The 16,838-nt window shown below is 64.0% G+C and overlaps 2 protein-coding genes across 2 annotated transcripts; both read left to right on the top strand.

Moving 5' to 3' along the window:
• The first annotated feature begins 28 nt into the window (after nucleotides 1–28).
• On the top strand, nucleotides 29–6,077 carry TNFRSF4 (TNF receptor superfamily member 4). The gene is made up of 7 exons (XM_032494874.1): nucleotides 29–3,338; nucleotides 3,665–3,787; nucleotides 4,189–4,296; nucleotides 4,548–4,614; nucleotides 5,215–5,411; nucleotides 5,578–5,706; nucleotides 5,801–6,077. The coding sequence occupies exons 1-7, from the start codon at nucleotides 3,197–3,199 to the stop codon at nucleotides 5,869–5,871; spliced, it is 837 nt and encodes a 278-aa protein (XP_032350765.1). The 5' UTR covers nucleotides 29–3,196; the 3' UTR covers nucleotides 5,872–6,077.
• Nucleotides 6,078–10,306: 4,229 nt separating this feature from the next.
• On the top strand, nucleotides 10,307–13,413 carry TNFRSF18 (TNF receptor superfamily member 18). The gene is made up of 5 exons (XM_032494872.1): nucleotides 10,307–10,485; nucleotides 11,396–11,518; nucleotides 12,418–12,505; nucleotides 12,678–12,880; nucleotides 12,946–13,413. The coding sequence occupies exons 1-5, from the start codon at nucleotides 10,320–10,322 to the stop codon at nucleotides 13,071–13,073; spliced, it is 708 nt and encodes a 235-aa protein (XP_032350763.1). The 5' UTR covers nucleotides 10,307–10,319; the 3' UTR covers nucleotides 13,074–13,413.
• Nucleotides 13,414–16,838: the final 3,425 nt, after the last annotated feature.

Raw genomic sequence — 16,838 nt, 5'->3', positions numbered from 1 at the left:
GGGCTCCCCGGTGCTTGCAATCATCTGTGAGTCAGGACTGTCGCGCGGGCTTGAGCGCCCTGCTTGGCAGCGACGGAAAGGGTGACACTGGGGAGAGGACCAGGCAGGACCAAGGTCCTGGTTGGGGGCTGCGTGTGAGGGGCTGGGAGACAGGGAGGGGCCTCCTGCAGAACAGCAGTTGGGGTCTGGGCTGCAGATTTGAAGTCAGGAGCCTGGAGTCCAGGCCTGGGTGAGACCACCTGGGGAGGGTCCGGAAGGACATGGAGTTTGAGGTGGAGAGGGCATCTCTGAGGACAAGCCCTAGGCCCCCGGGATGGGGTGGGGAACTGGGGAGCCCTTGAGAACCACCCAAGTCCTGGCCTGGGGCTTGGTGTAGGGGACAGGGTGGGGGCGGCCTAGGAGCTAGGAGCTCACCCAGCCCATGGTCAGGGCCTAGGGGATTGGGAGCCTGTGGACAAGACTCTGTCCTCCACTGGCCAGTCCCACTGCCACACCAGGCCTTTCTGGGGGTCAGCTGTGCCCAGTGGTTGGCTGGCACGTGGGGATGGGGGGATTGAGCAGTGAGGCTTTAAATGACCGAGGGAGGGTCTCTGATCTGTGCACCCACTAATCTTACCACCCCCCTGCCACCCTCTCTGCCAGTCACCCCTCAGATCCCTGAGCCATGGCCGTTGGCGCTCTGTGGACAGCACGCCAGGCCAGTGGTCTGCTCGGGCCTTTGAAGGCCCTGCTGGGGCTGGGGGCTCCGGCTGGGTGGGCAGAGGGGCCTCCCTGAGCTGCCCACGTGACTAGCCCTTGCCACAGGGACCTGCTTCCGAGCAGCGTGGGGAGGCCCTGCCACAGAGGAGCAGGGCGTGGTGACACCTGGCTTGGTTTCCAGACAAACAAGAGGAAAGGCTGTTTTCAGAATGGAGACCAGCCTGCGTGGTGGGAGGGCGGTCCCAGTGGTGGGCCAGGCCCGTGCGGGCGGGTGGGCACGAGCCAGTCGGTGTGTGATACTCAGACAGAGGTGTGAGCCAGCCAGGCTGGCTTGCAGGTGATGCGTAGTTGTCTGTCCAGGGGTCACCCGCGAGCAGACCCCCGTCTGCCGCCTGGTGTCTGGGGCCTCGGGTGGCAGAGACCAGCATCGTCAGAGGGTGGGTGGCCCACACGTGGCCCCCAGCAAGGGGAGGGTCTGCCCTGGAGTGCGGCACTGCTCCCCTGCCCTCCAGTCACCCCGGCCTCAGAGGCTGTGGTTTGTCTTTAAACTTTTTTCTCGCCGTCAGTGGCAGATGAGGCCCGCACACGCTCACACATGTGCACACCACGCATGTGGACACTCCACCCCTGCCCCGTGGACCCTGTCTCTTGGGGAGGCGTGGCCCCTGCCTGGGGGTGGAGCCAGGCTGAGGTGGAATTTCCCGCAGGTGGGCCGGGAGCTCAGCTCCTCACCTGTGCACCCCCCCCCCCAGGAGGAGGGGAATTTCCAGCGCCTGTCAATCCCCCACCCCGCTCTTTCCCTGCAGGAGGCCCCCCCACCCACCTGAACTTTAAGGTTAACAAGCAGATAATCCTGTCTCATGGTTAAGATTTAAAGGCACCGAAGGATACAGTATGGCCTCCCTGTTTCAGGGCCACCAGTGGTCAGGGCTTTGCACAGGAGAAAGCACGTGCACGCGCGTGTGTGTGTGCACCTGTGCTCTGTCCGCCTCGCGCCCCGCAATGGCTGGCAAACAGACCCCCCCCCCCGCCTGTCCCAGGACTGCCCGGCCCATGTCTGAGGACACACGGCTCCGTGGGTCAATCGCACGGTGGCTCTAGTCTCTGTCCTAGTGGTGGGTGTAGGGGCTGGGCCAGAGCGGGTGGTTTTTCCTCACGGGAGCCCCCGGGCACATCCCCATGTGCTCACAGGAGCAGCACACACGGCTGGCACGTGCGGCCAGAGCCACGTGCACATGCACAGACATGGCCCACACGCTCCCAGGCACATGCCACACCTGGGATACGGGGCCGGGCTTGGCCAGCAGCAAGCGCTGAGTCTGCTCAGGCAGTCTGGAGGCGGGTGCTTACCTCTCCCCGGCCTGGAGGCTGGATGTCCGAGACCAGGGTGTCATCCTTCTGTGTGGGTCTGTGCCCTGACTTCCTCCTCTTAGACGGACACCAGTCACATTGGATCAGGTCCCCTTATGACCTCATCCGACCTTAATTGCCCCTTAGTGTCTCCAAATATAGCCACCCAGGGGTCAGGGCTTCCACGTGTGAATTCGGGGTGCTGACGTGAACTCAGCCCCTAACCCTGAACTCAGCTGCTCTCTCACCAGCACGTGCCTGCGCATACACTCACACACGTGCACACTCACTGTGGGCGCTGGTCACGAGGCACCTCACCCACCAGAACTGCTGGCTGCTGCATCTGTCTGAGCTGGGTTTGGACACTTGGGCTAGTGACCACACTCTGGAGCCCTGGGCACTGCCACCCTCCACCCACTGCAGCTGATGCCAGGAGAAGGTCCATACTGCGAGGGAGCCTGTCCCCTGATCCTGTTCTGCCTCAGCTGACCCATGTGCTCTGTGCACCTTTCTGCGGACGAGGGGTTGAGGACAGGTGTGGACAGGGCCTTCTGTGGGGGATTGCAGGAGCAGCTGCCGCTCCTCCTGAGGGGGTCTGCCCTGTGCAGGGAGAGTGGGTGCCCAGAAGAGTTGAGCCACATGGACAGATCCCAGGACCATCCTGGTCCAGGCAGCTTGGCCACGCTGGGCAGGGCAGGGGGACAACCAGGACTCCTGGCCGCAGAGACCCCACTTTCTTGTGAAACAGGAGTGGGAAGGGTCCAGTGTGAGGGGCGAGTGCAGACCACTTGGGTTGGAGGACCTGGCCTGGCCCTGGCAGGACTGGGGCTGCAGGTCCCCACTTAGGCTGCAGCGGGGGTCTGGATCAGTGTCCAGCTGCCACCTGGACTGGGCCTGACGGCAGTGGGCCTTGTTGAGGGGTTGGGAGCCTTGGGGCCCAGGGCAGCAGAGAAACCCATGGCTGGCTGGGAGGGGGGCTTCCCAGACAAGCTGCCTTCCCACCACCAGCCTGGGTTGGGGTCACCAGCCCTTCCTGGGGCCTCCTTCCTCCTAGTTCCTCCTCCTGCCCTCCCCACCCCTCCCCCGCAGCCCTTATAGCCACTTCCTGCAAGGAAAAACCCCAGACTCCCGAGCTGCGGAGTCGAGAATGCGCGTGGGAGCCCAGCCACCTAGGGCGCCTGGCTCAGCCCTCCTGCTCCTGGGGCTCGCGCTTGGCGCTGCGGCCCAGCCCAGCTGCGGTGTCGGCACCTACCCCAGTGGCAGCAAGTGCTGTAAAGAGTGCCTGCCTGGTGAGTCCCCAGACATGGAGCAGGGGAGGGGAGCCTGTAGGGACACAGGATGAGGAGATGGGGTCAGGGGACACAGGGACGGGGAACATGTAGATGGGGAACGGGGGGGTGGGGAGGTGGGGACAGAGAGGGGCCTACAGATGGGGTCACGTGGTGCAGGCGTTGTGGGGTAACTGGACTCGGTGACGAGGGGGGGTGACACTCCAGGATGGTGGGTGATCTGGAGCCACCCCGGGACAGTGGGCCAGCCTGAGGCTGGGCGGTGGGCTGCTGAGGGAGCGCGAGGCCAGGCTATGCCGCTTCCTGACCCCGGCCTTCTGCGGCAGGTTATGGGATGGAGAGCCGCTGCACCAGCTCCCAGGAAACAGTGTGCCACCCGTGCGCCCCCGGCTTCTACAACGAAGCGGTTAACTACGAGGCCTGCAAGCCCTGCACACAGTGCAGCCAGAGTGAGCCCCACCAGGCACCGGGCCCTGCCATTCCACAGGAGACCACACAGGGTCCCACAGGCACAGAACAAACCCGCAATGGGGTCTGCTCTGCCCTGGGGTTCCCATGAGGAGCTGAGGCATCCCACAAGGCGCCTACCCCTCCAGGGGGGCCAGGGCCACATGGCCTGGGGGGGGTGAGACCTGAAGTCAAGGGCCACAGAGGGTCCTGAGCAGGCTGGCAGGAGGGTAGCAGTTCCTGGGGACATGTGGCAGGAGGGATGGGAGAGGACTAGGAGCTGCCTGGCTGTGAGGGGGCTACTGGCCTGGGGGAGGCGGATGCCGACCCTTGGCCTTGGTCACCGGCCTGCTCTGGGGCTCAGGCCTCCCCACTGACTGTGCCCACCCCACCTGACCCCCAGGAAGTGGGAGCGAACCCAAGCAGAGATGTACACCCACAAGGGACACAGTCTGCCACTGCCGGCCAGGCACCCAGCCCCTGGAGGGCCACGGCTACAAGCATGGAGTCGGTGAGTTCTGGCCAGGGGTGGGGAGCCCTTGGAACCATGTGAAAGGAGCGTGTCCCTCATGCTGTCATCTCCCCCAGAAGCCCTGCCCCAAAGCCTGGCCAGGGACCCCTTCGCCCAGTAGGTCATGCCAAGACAGGGTACGGGGGCCCCCGGATCAGGGCCAGGGGGCATCATGCAAGTGGGAAGGGCTTCTGGAGGCCAGGCGCCCCCTGGGCAGAGCAGACGTGCAGAGCCCGTTGACTTCGTTGCAGACTGTGCCCCGTGCCCACCAGGACACTTCTCGCCCGGCAACAACCAGGCCTGCCAGCCCTGGACCAAGTGAGTGTTTCAGGGGCTGGAGGGCTCGGGTGGCCTGGAGTCTGTGCACCCGGAGTCAGGTCTGTGGGTAGGGAGCTGCTGTCAGGGAGCTCCTAGGCCCTGCCCCCCTGGCCTCTGTGCCCCCATTGTGATCTCTGTCCGCTGCCATGGCCCTTGACTCCCATGACCCCTGGTTCCCCCAGGGCCCCAGCCCCACAGCTCAGCCCTGGCCCAGGCTCCCCTCACTGGCCTTCCTGCTGAGCTGGAGTGGGATGTCTGAGAGACCCCAGCCCAGGCCCAGGAGTGTGTGAGGCCTCCCTCAGTCACAGCCGAGAGCCCCTGTCCTCGCAGGACCTCCGTGGTGGGGACGGGAGGAGAGGGCAGCGGGCTGTGGAGGGGAAGGTGCAGTGGCGACAGGTCTGGAGGGGCCGGTGGGGAGCAGGGTGAGCGAGGGATGAGGGCTGGGAGGGCCAAGGCTCCTGGGGGCCCGGTGGATCCTGGACTCTGTTGCTGCCGGAGGTGACCCACTGTGGGCCCCTCATTCCTCCCCATGACCCCTCTGATTGCTGGACGAGGAGTTGGGGGGTACTCCGACCTGATCAACACCCTTGCCCTCCTCAGCTGCACCTTGGTGGGAAAGCGCACACTGCGGGCGGCCAGCAACAGCTCGGACGCTGTCTGTGAAGACAAGGGCCCCTCAGCCACACCGCCCTGGGAGACCCAGGGCCCCCCAGCCCGGTCCCCCACTGCCCAGCCCACCACTGCCTGGCCCAGGGCCTCACAGGGGCCCTCCACACCCCACACAGAGCCCCTCAAGGGTAAGAGACCTGGCCTCGTCCCAGCAGGGCTCTCCCCCAACCCAGAAGGGGAGTAGGGTAGGGAGGGAGGGTTGGGATGGAGCTGCCCTGTGGCCTCATTGGGGCCCCCCTGCACTGGGCCCCTTCCTCTGTGGACCCCACCCCAACAGGCCCCGCCTCCCTACAGGCCCCGAGCTGGCTGCTGTCCTGGGCCTGGGCCTGGGCCTGGGTCTGCTGGCCCCTGTGGCCGCCATGCTGGCCCTACTCCTGCACCACAGGGCCTGGAGGCTGTCACCCAACGCCCCCAAGCCCCCAGGTGAGTGCCCATGGTGGGGCCCCAGACCAGGCTGCCTCCTGGAGGTGCGGGACCCCTGCCCACCTCCCACCTCTCGATCCTTCCTCCTTCCCAGGGGGAAACAGCTTCCGGACCCCTATCCAAGAGGAGCACGCCGACGCCAACTCCAGCTTGGCCAAGATCTGAGCTGCATCCACCGTCATGGGAGCCGGCGCCCCCTTCCCAGGCCAGGGCCCCAGAGGGGCAACAAGGGCCCCCCAGGCGCAGGCTGCCCCACCTGTCGCCCTGCCCTGTGCCGTTTTAGGTGCTCCTGGGCTGGCCCCCTGGGCTCTGCTACGTATGCTGTGCATACTCCCCACCCGGGCGGGGCCCCAATAAACGATGTTGGCAAACGAGGGTCTGTAACTGGGCGCAGGTGGGCTGAGGGCTGCACACCCACGGTGGGTAGGGTGTGGGGAGGGGCTCCTGTGGGGCATTGAGACCCCAGGGCTGCTGTCCCCCTGTCCTCTGGGCACATCCAAGTCCCTGTGCACTGAGAGTCAGGCAAGATCTTAATCCAGGCGAATGGACCCGAGGGCACTGGGGCCACTCGAGAGGGGCCGGCAGGGGCTGCTGGGCTGGGTCCTAATGGAGCAGGTGGGAACCCTGAGGCCATGGTCCCAAAGGGCGTTTTTGGACCATCTGTGGGGTCTCTGGGTACCCCTTCCAAGAGAGGACACAAGTGTCTCTTTCTTCCCTGCTGGACCTGAGCACGTGATGACCCCAATACCCCCATCGACGCCTGACGGGCCCTCGAGTCTGCCGAGGCCTGCTTGATGCCGTCCGGGGGGACTCAGGCCGTGAACAACCCCCCTGGGAGTCCCAGTAGTGGGCGGCTCCCCAAAGTCTTGCACAGCAACTGGGGCTTCTGACAGGACTAACACTTTGTCCACCCTGGGAGCAAACAAAAACATGCATAGCAGCTTTCTGTGCAAAGGTTCCAAGGTGGGAAACCCAAGTGTCTGAGGACAGTAGAGTGGGCTGGTAGTTGAGCAGCACTGAGGAAGAGTGCCCGGCTCTGGCACCGACACGGGTCTGGAGGGATGGAGAACGCGGGAATGAGTGGCAGGGGTGCGCCTCCATGCCCCTCCCTGCACACGACGTGTGAGGACTTAACCGGCTCAACCGAGCTAAAGGCAGACGCTGCACAGTCAGCCCCAGGATGGCCATGGAAACCTCCACGGCCCATAGACTATTGCGCCCCTGGTGATTGAAGAATTACCATGAATCAAAATAAAAGACCACGAGGTGCTGGAGGTTTCAGCTCCACTCGGGAGAGCAGAGGCACGCAAGAGCTGGAGACGGCCTCTGCCAGTGCGCTTGGCCAAGATGCCTGCCTGATGCCCCTTCACAGCCACCGACAACGCATGCAGAGAGGACGCGGGCCTCTGATGCTGGCAGAGCCTCAGCGAGGCTACCCTGGGGCCCCTCCTGGTTTCCCAGGCTGGCTTTCTTCCCAGAGCGGCCCTAGAGGGCCGTCTCACCTCCCCTCAAACCTCTGACCCCTGACCCATCCCTTGGACCTCCTGGTGCAAAGGGGAGCTGGTGCTATCCGAGCTCGGGATGAACGTGTATTCTCTGCCCTTGCAGTGGGCAGCAAGTTGGCGCCACTGATCTGCAGCCCCTGGCCCGGGCAGTGTGAGGCTGCGCAGAAAGCCTCTGGGACCTGAAGGAGGGTCTGGGTCCTTGAGGCCTGGGGGCCAAAGGTCATGGGAAAGGGCTTCCTCCCAAACCTCCCAGCTGTTCCCCCAGCCAGAATCCCCCACCTTGCCCCTGCCTGGTGGCTCCACCTCTGCCATCGGATAGATGGATGGACAGACGGATGGATGGGCGGATGGACAGGGGTTGGGGACCTTCTCTTTGCTTCAATGCTGCCCCTAAGCACGCTCTCCACCCCGTCTCTGCTGACAACCATCCCTCACCCCGCGCCTGAGCCCCCCCCTGGGGCCCACAAGCACCCTCCAGTGTGCCCCTGGCTGCATCGTCCTACAGGGACCCTGCTCCAGGGCCCCAGCCTGGACTCTGCGCTTGGGGGACCCTCTCCCCATGAGGGCATGCTACTCATGTGAGCTGAAGCAAAGATGAAAATGTGACAAGCTGCTCAGAAACTACTGGAAAATACAGACGAGCAGATAGAAATCACCTCCTGCCGCCCTGCCCTGTTCAGAAACTCCTCAGCCTGTGGCCGCGTGGGAGAGGCCTTCCGGAGTCTCGGTAACTGGAGGGCAGACTCAGGCGCCGGTCCTGACATCACTCTTGCCTCTTCGCTCACAGCCACCACCCCCACGGTCACGTGACCCTCCCTCTGGTTTCCTGCCACTGCAGGTGGCAGTCCCCCCAAGGCACTTGACCTGCAGACAGCCTGCCCCGATGCCTGCTGTGCCGGCCCCACTTCCAGAAGGGCTGACAGACGCACGACCTGGTCTCACAGGCATCATTTGTAGGGGACTCACCATATTTTCTTGGGCGCTCACCAGAACTGCGGTGACCAGCAGACCAGTCCTTTAAACTGAGCAGGGGCAGAAGGCCCAGACCTGCCCAGTTCTCTACGGGGCACCTTCACCTAGTGTCCAGGGACGGCTGGACGGCCGGACGGCCTCCCGTTCTGTCCCAGTGCTCAGACCCACCTCCCGTCTAGGAGCTGAACCAAGGACTGGGGCAACCCTCAGAGGGGCCCTTCCGCAGTCCCAGCGGCCTCACCTCACCCCAGCCACCTGCAGCCACAGCTGCCCTGTAGACTCCTCCCTTTCCTGCAGGACTGAGTTGCTTTTCTGAGGTGGTCTTGCACATCCTGGGACTTGAGAACAATCCTTGAGTCACAAATCGCTGACTCCTGTCATTTCCCTCCAAAAAGGACAACTGCTCCAGCAGGTGAGGTGGGGCTGCAGGTCTCAAAGGGTCTTGAACCAAGTCTCCTGGGTCTGCCCAGGTCACAAGGTCACAGCCGTAACACACCTCCAGTCACACTCCTGGGACCACACTGCCTACCCCGCAGCATTCCCTGAGGTCTTCACCAGCTTCCCCGGTACCAGGCCTCAACTCGAGGGCCAAGTGACCCAGGAAGACTTCCTGGAGGAGGCAGGGCCTCAGAGCCCCTTGATGCCACTTGGAGAACCTGAGGCTCAGAGACATGAGGACAGTTCACAGTGAATTGGAGGCTGAGTTCTCTGTGGCTCAGGACCTCTGTTGGGGGCCCGCCCTCCACACCCTCCGGGACTGCCGCCTTCGTGTGCTGGGCTCTGGGTAGAACCTGCCCAGCAGTCAGAGCTGCAGCCTGGGCAGCCACCTCCTCCCTAAGCGTCAGGGTTCAGTTAGTGCCCTGTCTCTCCCTGACAGCTCTTCCCAGCAGGTGTCTGCATGGCTGCAGCCCACAGGTGTGTGTATGTGGTGGGGGGGGCTTGCATGTCTGAAGCCCGGAAAGGCCCAGTCGGCCAAGTTGAGGGGTACTCGTCCTAATTTCCAGAAAGTGGGGGCTCGTCCTGATTCCTGGAAAGAAGGGCATTTGTTCTAATCCTCAGAAGTTGGGGGGTCCTTCTGATCCCTGGATGGGTTCCAAGGCTGCTCAGGACTGGGATTCCAGGACTTCCGGCAGGTGGACAGGTGTGGGGTCCGGGCTCTGCAGGCTTAACTTCATCCCCCCTGCTCTGGGCATCAGAGAGCTTTAACAGCCCCTGAGGAAGCTGGAGGTGGGGAGCAGACTCAACCAGGAGCCAAGAGGGTGCAGCAAGGGAACAGTTCCCGATGAGTCCACCGTGGTGGGGGGTCCTGGCATAAGCTGTCCATGGGTACTGCCCAGTCTGAACGACTCAGGGCGCCCTGCATCCAGCACCCATTCCTGCTGGCCCTCCCACCCCACCCCAGTTCCTTCAGACCTGGTGGCCACAGGTTTTGCATAGAAAACATTTCTGACACCCACCCTTTGTGCCCCAGCCTCGGTGTGGCTGGGGATAAGACCGGTGTTTCCCCTGACAAGGCACACACATTTGGGGCGTATTTAGTTTTTGGACAAGAATTCCTGGGCCAAAGGGCATGATCACTTGGGAATCCCCCAAGGTCACTCCCAAACATGGGTCTCCTGGACACCCCCTCTTTCATGGTCACGTGCTCTGCAGGCTGTGATGGGACTCGCCCCCTTGAGGTTCCTCTGGGCTCCCTTGAATTAGAAAAAAGACTATTTTTTAGAGCAGTTTTGTGTTCACAGCAAAAGTGAGGGGAAGGTCCAGAGATTTCCCGTATACCGCACCCCCTCCCAGCCTCCCCCACGATGGACGCCACAGAGGGTGCGTTTGTGACAGAGGAACTTGCAGGGACACAGCCTGGCCGCCCAGAGACCCGAGTTCACACCAGGGTCACTCCGCGCTGTGCTTCGGGTGCTTGGGACAGGTATCTCCCACTGTAACCATACAGGGTCTCACTGCCCCAGATCCTCTGCCCGTGCCTTGGATTTTGAGTTGCAAGGTCTTGCTGGGGGTACCCCAGGAGAACAATTTCTCCCGGCCCCCTGGGGCGTGGCAGAGGCGGGGCGACCTGCGGGGCGGGGTCTGGGCGTGTCCGGGAGGGGCTTGTCTCCTAAAACCTCGGCGCTCAGTGCAGCCATGGGTGCCATGGGGGCGAGGGGCACGCGCCTGGCCCTGTGCGGCGTTGCGCTGTTCTGCGCTCTGGGCCTGGGCCAGCGCTCCGCCCGGGGCCCGAGCTGCGGCCCCGGCCGCCTTCTGCGTGGGACGGGGACAAACGCGCGCTGCTGCCGCTCCTGCGCCCCGGGTAAGGCGGGGCCGGGGAGCCCCTGCGCGGAGGGCAGCAGCGCAGCACTCCCTCCCCATGCTCGGGGCAGACTCGCCGGGTCCAGAGCCCTGGTCCCATCGCTGTCGGTGGGGTGTGTGTGTGTGTTGGGGGGGGGGGGCAGAAGCATCCAGCTCAGGCCAGTGGCCTGGGGAGTGGGGCTGAGGTGTGGGAGGAGGGGCAGGGACCAGGGGTTTTGGGAGCCTTCCCCAAGCCAGGTCTGGGATCCCAAGGTGGAGGAAGGCTGTGGCCCTTCCTGTTGAGTGGGTAGCAAGCCTTTGGCCATCACCCAGGCCACTTCCTGCCCAGCTTGGGGTTGCAGCCCCTCTTTCTGCCAGCTCCCTCCTCGGACCTACATCTGTGGGTGAGGGACAGGGGGAATGGGTCAGTGTGGGGACTGATATCGCAGGGAAGACACCCTCTGCCAGGACCTGGGGGGTGCGAAGGGGAGGCTTTCAGTGTCCCAAGTCCCCTGTGGCAGGAATGGTGGACAGTGGCGCAGGGGGGCAGGCGGGCTTCCTTGAGGGTCCTGGCAGCGGAGGTCAGTGCAGGATGGAAAGAAGAGGGGGCAAGTCTCCCAGGCTGCTCCCTTGTCCAGCAGGGGCAGCTCTAAGTCACAGCCTCCCTGGGTAGGAGCAACTTCAGGCATTGTAAGGGGGCAGCCAGGCCAAGTGGGTTGGAGGAGCTTGGTGTCCAGGAAGAAGGGACCCAGCTGGAGTAAGCCAGGGTCCTGGCTCCCAGACAGCTGCTCTGCCCCCTGGAGCTGTCTGAGGGTGGGGGCCTTGGCTGCCCTGCCCTCACACTCCCATTCCCCTGGAGGGCTGGGAGGGGGCCACCTGGGGAGGGAAGGGCCTGGCCCGACTGCTGAGGGGGCTGATTGTCTCCTGCCCAGCTGAGGGTGTCTGTCCTGAGCAAGACTGCACATGTATCCAGTCCGAGTTCCACTGTGGAGACCCTCAGTGTAAGAGCTGCAAGCACCACTCCTGCCCACCTGGCCAAGAGGCGTGGCCTGTAGGTAGGTTGCAGGTGGAGGTGGCCCAGCAGCTCTGGGGGTTGACAGGGGCCGAGCCAGAGCTCACAAGGGAGCTCACAAGGGATGTGAGCTCCTATGGGCAGGCGGGCACCAGCACTGGGGGTCCTGCAAAGCCCTGGTGAGTGGGGCTGTTCTGCTGCTTAGCACCTCAGCCCAAATTTAAGTCACAGCACCCATGTTCTTGTGGCTTCTGGATGTCCTCCCTTCCTTCTCTTGCCTTGGGTTTCTCCATCCAGAGATGATGTCCCTCAGGCTGGTTGTGAAGAGCAATGAGGGTGTCCAGGGGCTGTCTGGCCCTAGGGCTCTGGCTTTGACCATCTGTATGGGGACAGTTGGATGAGGCCAGGCCTGCCCCCCAAAGCCCAGCCTGGAAGGAGCAGCTCCAGTCCTCTTAGGGCCTGTGTACCTGATAGGAGGGGCCTGGCTGAGCATGTGTGGGCTAGGGGAGTGAGGACCAGGGGACTGCGTGAGGTTGGGGAGCCAGGGCTTAGAGAAGACTGCGGCACCAGCCTTGTCCCTCTCTCTGGGAGCCTTGCTGGCCTCCTGCCCTCCAGCCTGCCCGGCCAAGTGAAGGCCCAGCCTGGCTGTCACCTGGCCTCTGCTTCCAGCTCCCCACGCCCCACCTCCTCTAGTCTCTGTGGGCAGGTCCCTCCCCTCCCGCATATCCCATCAGGGACCCTCCATTCTGCCCAGAGTCACAGCCTGGAAGGAGGCACACAGGGACCTTGTTTATCCCAGGCCCCAGTCCTCTGGGCACCAGAGACCCCTGTCAAATGGATGAGGCTGTGGGGGTCATTCCGCTCTGAGGACCCAGACACCGGATGGACCCCACCTCATTCCCCCCAGCAACCCTTGCAGCCTGTCTGTCTGTCTGTCTCCAGGAAATTTCAATTTTGGCTTCGAGTGTGTCGACTGTGCCTTAGGGACCTTCTCTGGGGGCCATGAGGGACGCTGCAGACCTTGGGCAGAGTGAGTCCTGGTGGGGCCTCCAGGTGGCTGGGGTCCAGGCCTGCTCTGCAGGAGGGGCCTCTGCTGTCCCTTCCGTGCAGTGATCCCTGGACAGCTCAGGGAGTGGGAGCTGGGTGGAGGGGCTGCTCAGCTGGCTGAGGGCTGACCGAGGGCTCTGTGTCTGTGTGCCCAGCTGCTCCCAGCTGGGGTTTCTCACCACGTTCCCCGGGAACACGACGCACAATGCCGTGTGCAGCCCCGGGCTGCTGCCTGATGAGCCCCCCAGCCTGCTGACTGTTGTCCTCCTGGCTGTCGCCATCTGCATCCTGGCCCTGACCGTGGCCCAGCTGGGCCTGCACATCTGGCAGCTGAGGAGACAGAGAATGTGGCCCCCAGGTCAGTTGTGCCCTGGGGTGGGGAGGGTGCCCCTGGCCTGCCTGCTGACCGCAGCCCTTCTGCAGAGACCCCGCTGCTCCTAGAGGCCCCGGCACCTGCACCTGAGGACGCCGGCAGCTGCCAGTTCCCTGAGGAAGAGCGGGGGGAGCGGCTGCCGGAGGACAAAGGCCGACCGGAGGACCTGTGGGTGTGAGGCCGCTGTCCTCTGGTTCAGAGGGCCCCATGCCACACCCTCCCGGGAGCCGGCCCAGGCTGGCCCTCAGGGGCAAGGGCTCAGCGCCCGCTGTGGGGCCCTGGCTCTGGGCCCGGCCCTGCTCCCCTCGATGGCGGAAGCGGGTGGGGGATGGTGACAGTGACTAGTGGCACAGACTGCAGAAGCAGCGGCAGCTGTGGCTGGACCCCAGGGGACACCAGACGCCTCTCTCTTGCTGGCCCCACTGGGGTGGGGGCCGGGGCCCTTGGTTCCAGGACAGGAGGCTGTGGAACCACAGAACCTGGCTGCAGGCGGCCCTCAATAAACGCTTGTCCAGTAACCTCAATGGAGGTGTGCTGAGGGGAGGAGGGGACAGGCCCGGGGTCTCCCTCGTTAGCACTCCAGTCCTAGGTGCAAGCGCTCAGCAGGGACCATGGAGCCGGGGGAGGCGTGCTGTGCTGGACACCCACCCTCTGTGCCTCGGCTGCCCTGTCCAAACCCCTCTTCTGGCGGTCCACCTGATGCTCGCTGGGACAGTGAGGTCCTTGGTATGTTTCTCGTCTCCAGACCACTGCTGCTCTGGACTCTGGTTCTGGGCTGGCCACACGTCCCACTGGCCTCTGTGGTACACCTGCCTTTGCGTCACTGGGGCCCCAAATCCGGGGCAAGGTCAGTTTCTACACCCAACACTTCCTGGCGGATGAGGCAGCCTCCGAGTGGCCTGGCTTGGCACAGCCCCCACCCTCTCTCCAAGCCCGCCTGCTGGCCTCTACCACCTCACAGGACTATCTCCCCCTGGGTACGGTCCAGGGGTCCTAACCAGCAGAGGTGAGCAGTATTTTTCCTGCCTCCCGGCAGGGCTGACACCTAAAAAGCCTGATAAGGACTCTTTGGCATCCAGGGTGTGGCAGGCGGGCCAGTGGAGACCGGTCTCAGCAGCAGCACCCTCCAGGTGCCAGCACACCTGGCCACTTGCCTGCCTGTGGCCCCAGAGCTCTGCACCCGTCCCCACCAGGCCCTCCCCTCCCACCTGCGTGGCTACTTTGACTCACAGGCCTGCTCCCCATCCCAGGCCCAGTGGGTGGGTGGGGCTAGCTCACAGCAGACAGGTGGAGGAGAGAGGGACTCTGATTGCCCTTCACCCCACCCCTCATGGCGCAGCCCACTTCTGCCCCTGGAAGGAGGGGACTGGAGACTCCACAACTGCTCACATCCCTGAACCCTTCTCCCCGCCCCTGGGCTCCTAGGCCCTGGGCACTCCCATGGAGCCAAGCAAGTGACCTCAGGGGAGCCAGCCAAGAGGGCGTGATGGGCCATCCCTTGGCCGACTTCTTTGGGACCTGCCTGCCACCCGCCTCAGCCCCTCCTCTGTGCAGGCCAGATCTCCTGTCCTGCCAACCCCTCATCCACCCGCCTTTGGGAAGGCTCTCCTTGGGGCTTGCTCTTGTCATCTGGGTCACTTGGCTGCGACCCACAGTGTGGGAACTGGGTACCCAAGCCTGGCTTAGTCCCCAGCTGAGGCCTAGGGTCAGATCAGCGAGGGCCTCGTGGGCAGAGCGCGTTCCACTGACTCAGCGCGGAAAGTCCTCTGGAGGCCCCGTGTGGGACCAGCGCCAGAACAGAACGTCAGTGTGGGGGCGACGGGGCTGACACAGAGCTGGTGGGGGATTCCTACCCCTAGGGAGGACAGGGATGGGTTGGAGTGGCTGGGGGAGTTTAAGGCCAGGCCAAGATGGGATGGGTTGGGGCAGGGCGGGGGTGGGGTGGGGTAGGTGCCTGGCCCAGGGAGCTCAGTGCTTTGGGAGAGCTCTGGGGAGCTCCCGGGATCCGCCAATCGGGATCCACCCCCTCCCTCCACGCACCCCCCCCCCCCCCCGGCAGAAATGCCTCTGCCCTACCAGGCCTCCCCCTTACTCTGTCATTCCCGGCTCCATCTGCTCACTCCTGCTCTCCCTCCTGAGGCAGCCTCCTCCAAGTCCCCAGAATCCCAAGATGGATCACAAAGCTGGGCCTGGAGCAGTGGTGCCTCAGCTCAGAGCCCACAGAACAGGGAGGGGCATGGCGAGGCTCAGTCAGGGGCGAGGCTGGAGGGTCAGGTGGAGCCCCCTGGGCACGGGGTGCAGAGGCTGCCACCAGGGGTTTGGGGAGGGGTGGCCTGAGCAGACGCAAGTTGGGAGGAAAGAAACTTGGCGGGCTTGTGGGGCAGTGCCCAGGGCAGTGGGAAACGCAGGAGACCCAAGGGTGCTGGTGTGTGGGGACTGGAGGGGGCTGGTACTGTCGAGAGGCTCCCATCCCCCTCCCACTCAGCCAACCTTCCTGGGATCGGGGCATGTATGTGCCCACCCGGGACACCAAGCCCAGGAGAGACAGAAAGGCAAGACTGCGCAAGCCAGCTCCAGGCCTGGAAACCCCCACCCCACCGGAGAGGCTCTTCAGCTGGTCCGGAAAACCACAACTCCTCCCCCGGGTCGGAGTCCATGGTGTCTGTTCAGCCTCAGATAAGGGCCCAGAGGCCACCCTCTGTTCCCAGAAGTGCTTCCGGCCACAGCAGTGTCCCACCCAGCCCCATCCCCTCACCTTGTTGGAAAAGGCCCCTGACCCTCCCTCTGCTGAGATCTGGACTTAGCCAGCGTGGGACACACCCCCCCCCCCCCGCAGCTGGACAGAGAGACCCATGGTGGGCATATGGAGAGGACTCACCTTGAAAAGAACTGGGCACAAGCCCCTCCCAGCCCCAGGGCAGCTTTAGGAGGCCGTCCAGAGGAGGGGTCCCCTGACTGCCCCCAGGTGCTGGGATGTGAACCATTAATCAGATGTGTCCATGCTGCTAGGCCTGGCCACACAGGGGCCCAGACCAGGATCTGGGACCGTCCCTCTCGCTCCCCTGCCCCCATGGTTTCCTGAGCATTCGAGAGCATGACCACTCCTCCCACAGCTGGGCTGAGCTCTGGGGTCAGGATGGGACTCCCTCCTGCAGGGACTGCCCCTTCAACTGTCCCCAGAGGGGTTTTCAGGGCCCTGGGCCCCCTCTTCCCACCAAGAAGTGGCTGTGCCTGGGGTGGAGAGGCAGACACCTCTCCAGGAAGTTTCAGGGGCTGAGGTGCTTTCCAGAGACAGTGATTCAGGCCATGGCTGTTTCAGACCCCTTTCTTGGAGACACATTCCGGAGGACAGGGACTGAGAGCGGCCCTGTGAGTCCTCAGGGCTGCGTGGGCTCTTTGACCAAAACAGACTCCTGACTGCCAGGGGCTGAGGGGGGCCCCCAGTGGGCGCCAAGGTGAGGGCCTCCAGATGGAGGCTGCAGGGATGTTGGGGGTCCCTGTGTGGTGCTGGGGTCAAAGCCAAAGACAAATTGATCCCTGAAACTTTCTGCAGGTGGACGGCACTGCTTGAGTTGTCCCCCCAGCCCGCTGGGTTCTAATAAGAACCCAGGACTCATCTCTGGAGGAGAGGGGGAGAGAGAGGGAGAGAGATTAAAGGGAGACGGGGTGTGAAGGGTGGGGAAGTGCGGAAGGGGGAGGGGAGACACTCAGCTTCTACCTTGGATCACAGTGTGGGCGCCCCGTCCTGGGTACCAGTGGAGGTGCCCGACCTCTGCTGGGCCACTGTCCATCATTTGAATATTGGGGCACATCCTGGCCTCCACATGCCCAGGTGCCCCATGGCCCACAGCACCCCAGACTCGGTCTCCTGCCCGCCTCTACCTGGCGTCCTCATGGTTCTGGAAAGAACACTTCGGAGCCCGAATGTGGGCTGGGTAGGGCT

The sequence above is a fragment of the Camelus ferus genome, chromosome 13 (assembly GCF_009834535.1).
Source record: "Camelus ferus isolate YT-003-E chromosome 13, BCGSAC_Cfer_1.0, whole genome shotgun sequence".
In the NCBI taxonomy this organism is placed as follows: Eukaryota; Metazoa; Chordata; class Mammalia; order Artiodactyla; family Camelidae; genus Camelus; species Camelus ferus.
Note: the sequence above shows the minus strand (reverse complement) of the source record. Positions and strands in the feature narration are given on the sequence as shown.